This window comes from Myotis davidii, unplaced genomic scaffold (genome assembly GCF_000327345.1).
Source record: "Myotis davidii unplaced genomic scaffold, ASM32734v1 scaffold290, whole genome shotgun sequence".
Classification (NCBI taxonomy): Eukaryota; Metazoa; Chordata; class Mammalia; order Chiroptera; family Vespertilionidae; genus Myotis; species Myotis davidii.
In genome coordinates this window covers 211,355-214,133 of record NW_006285049.1, presented here as the reverse complement: position 1 = coordinate 214,133, position 2,779 = coordinate 211,355, and the positions used below count along the sequence as shown (strand labels likewise).

The 2,779-nt window shown below is 43.4% G+C and overlaps 1 protein-coding gene across 2 annotated transcripts in view; it reads right to left on the bottom strand.

Moving 5' to 3' along the window:
* Window positions 1-2,779, bottom strand: part of CERS5 (ceramide synthase 5) — a 19,444-nt gene that overhangs the window by 9,175 nt on the left and 7,490 nt on the right. For both annotated transcript variants that reach the window (XM_015558565.1, XM_015558564.1), the window contains exon 6: window positions 1,700-1,792. In XM_015558565.1, coding sequence (XP_015414051.1) covers window positions 1,700-1,792 — 93 coding nt within the window. The remainder of the gene's footprint in view (window positions 1-1,699; window positions 1,793-2,779) is intronic.

Sequence of the window (2,779 nt, the reverse complement as noted above, 5' to 3'; positions counted from 1 at the left end):
CCGCGCACTCCGCACCTCAGAATTTGCCTTCAGCACTGCGCCTCCTCTGAGTGTCCGAATGCTTTACGCTTTCCTCCTAGTTGTAGGACTTCCACTCAGCCACCGTTCCTGTGGTTCTGGATTATGTCCCTTCCGTCTTTTAGTTTCACTTTTGAAATGGTTGTTCGAGGCGGCAAACTCCGGCGTTAACCTATGCCGCCATCTTGGTTCTTCCTGAATCCAATGCCCTGCATTGTTCTCTGAAGATCTTATCCTAGCCTTAGAAGTTCCATTTTATTTAAACTCTCCATTAAAAAGCTGCCTAGCATTTGACCCAAACTCTCTATATCAGTGACCCATAATCTATGTTAATAAAGCTTAAAGCAGATTGAAAGCTCTAATTTAGTCCTGGCCGGTGTTGCTCAATGGTTGGAGCATCAGCCTGCACATCAAAGGGTGTCGGCTCAATTCCTGGTCAAGGAGACATACCTAGGTTGCAGGTTTGGGGGAGCATGTGCGGGAGGCAACCAGTTGGTCTATCACATCGATGTCTGTCTGTCTGTCTGTCTGTCTCTCTCTCTCTCTCTCTCTCTCCCTCCCTTCCACTCTCTCTAAAAAAATCAAAGGGAAAAATATCTTCTGGTGAGGATTAACAAAAAATACAAAAATCTCTAATTTCTTCTTGGATTCCAATGCCAAAGGTAGACCTGAAGAAATCTCTAAATACCTGAGTTATCAGACATAGCTAATAAATACGTCTTAGCCCAGTGAGGAACAGAAGGTGGGAGAAGGCACGAGAAAGAAGGATGAAAAGTTATGTTTTCTACATAGACAGATACAGTGATATATTCTAGTTCTTGAGTTGGGGATGGGTTCAAAAGTATACATTCCAGTATGTCTTTAAACCTTTATATTTGTGTCACGTATTAAAATAAAATTTTAATAAGGGGACCTGTCTCTCCTGACCATAGGAGAGTGAAAAGCACCTGATTTGAGTATCAAGCTTGTAGGTTATGTAACAACTAACAACCCAGATTAGTTTCAGTCCATTCCCATAAATGCTAATTTTGATTTTCTCACCAAAAATAACCATAGGTTAGTAACAGATTAGGGCTAGAGCTGCTGGAACTACATTATGTCAGGTGGACAACAATAAGAGGTGAAGATTCTGTCTAGTTATAAAAAACTTAAGTCATTTCCAAATTTGTCACTATGTGGACAAGTCAACTCACTTTTCTGAATCTTTGTTTCCTAAATAATAGCAAAAAAACGGTAAACAAAATAATGTAGAACTCCCTCCAGTTGAAATTCTTTAAGTGGGGTCACCAAGAAGGAAAAGCAGAAAGAGAACCAGGGCCCCTAATGCCAAGCAAAAGCCAAATTTAGCCATTATGGATTCAGACTGTCCTGGATCATGCCTTTCTATCCCTAAGTTCTGACTAGTTTCCTGAGCTTTCCACACGTAAGAGCCTTAGAGAAAAATAAAGAAAAGGGTATGCTTAGTGATTAACTGTTCTCATCTTGGCTACCCTGAAGGCCTCAAATATACTTCTTCATTAGTCAAGTCTCATTTCTGAGAACATTACAAAGAGCTAACCTACTTTCTTCCTTTTCTGTGGTCCCAGTTAGGACAGAGAATCCATCACAATGGCAGTAATGGTAGCTTCTAGGAAGGAGGATGCAATAAGTTACTGGGAATCAAGGGAACCAGTGTCCTTACCTTTCTTTTAATGTCTGTAAACTGAGAAAACATTAGAGACCAATAAAAGGCCAATTCCATGATATAATAGTAATAAAGCCCACTTGTGAGAGGCTGAAAGAGAGAAAGAAGTAGTTAGAATACCAACCAGTCAAAGATTCATTCTATCTCTGCAATTATCTCTGCCTTGGAGGATCAATATCCATAAAAACATAAATGACTTAAGTCTTTTCTCTCCATCGTCTTCCAAGATCTTCAATTGCTAACAACAGGCTTTGGGTTGGTATGGAGACTTAAACCTGGTGCATGGATTCGTTCACTGGTGGGGTCCCTCGCCCTGGCCTGAGGGGATCAGGCCGAAGCCAACTCTCTGACATTCCCTGAGGGGTCCCAGATTGCGAGAGGGTGCAGGCCAGGCTGAGGGACCCCACTGGTGCACGATTGGGGCCAGGGAGAGACCACGAGAGGGCTCCAGGGCGTGTCCGGCCCGTCTTGCCCAGTCCCAATTTGCTGGACTCCAGCAGCAAGCTAACCTACCAGTTGGAGCATCTGCACCCTGGGGGTCAGTATGTGTCATAGCAACTGGTCGACCGGTCGGACACTTAGCATATTAGGCTTTTATTATACAGGATATATATGTTCAGCTCTCATCTTTTAGAGATCAGATAAAGTTAATACATACTACAGCACAATCAAATCAGTGTATCTAAAATTCTTGGCAATTAATGCTTTTCAAGGGATTAAATACACTTACCGTATTTGCCGGCATTTAAGACGATTTTTTGGCCCTGAAAAATATGCCTCCAAGTGGGGGGTCGTCTTATACGCCAGGTACACTTCAGATAGACTGCCCATAGTGCTTGCCCCGTGCCATAGTGGCCTCCCGATGCCCGCCCACTTCATTCCACATACCGTTCAGGCATCAGCAGCGCTGCTGGGTGTATGCTCGGCTGTTATGCGATTTTGCTGTTATGCGATTTTACCACACTCGCAAAATCGCACACAGCCGACCATACACCCAGTATGATAGCGCAAAATCGCGAATCGCGATACCATACTGCGTGTATGGTTGGCTGTGTGCGATTTTGCGAGTGTGGTAAA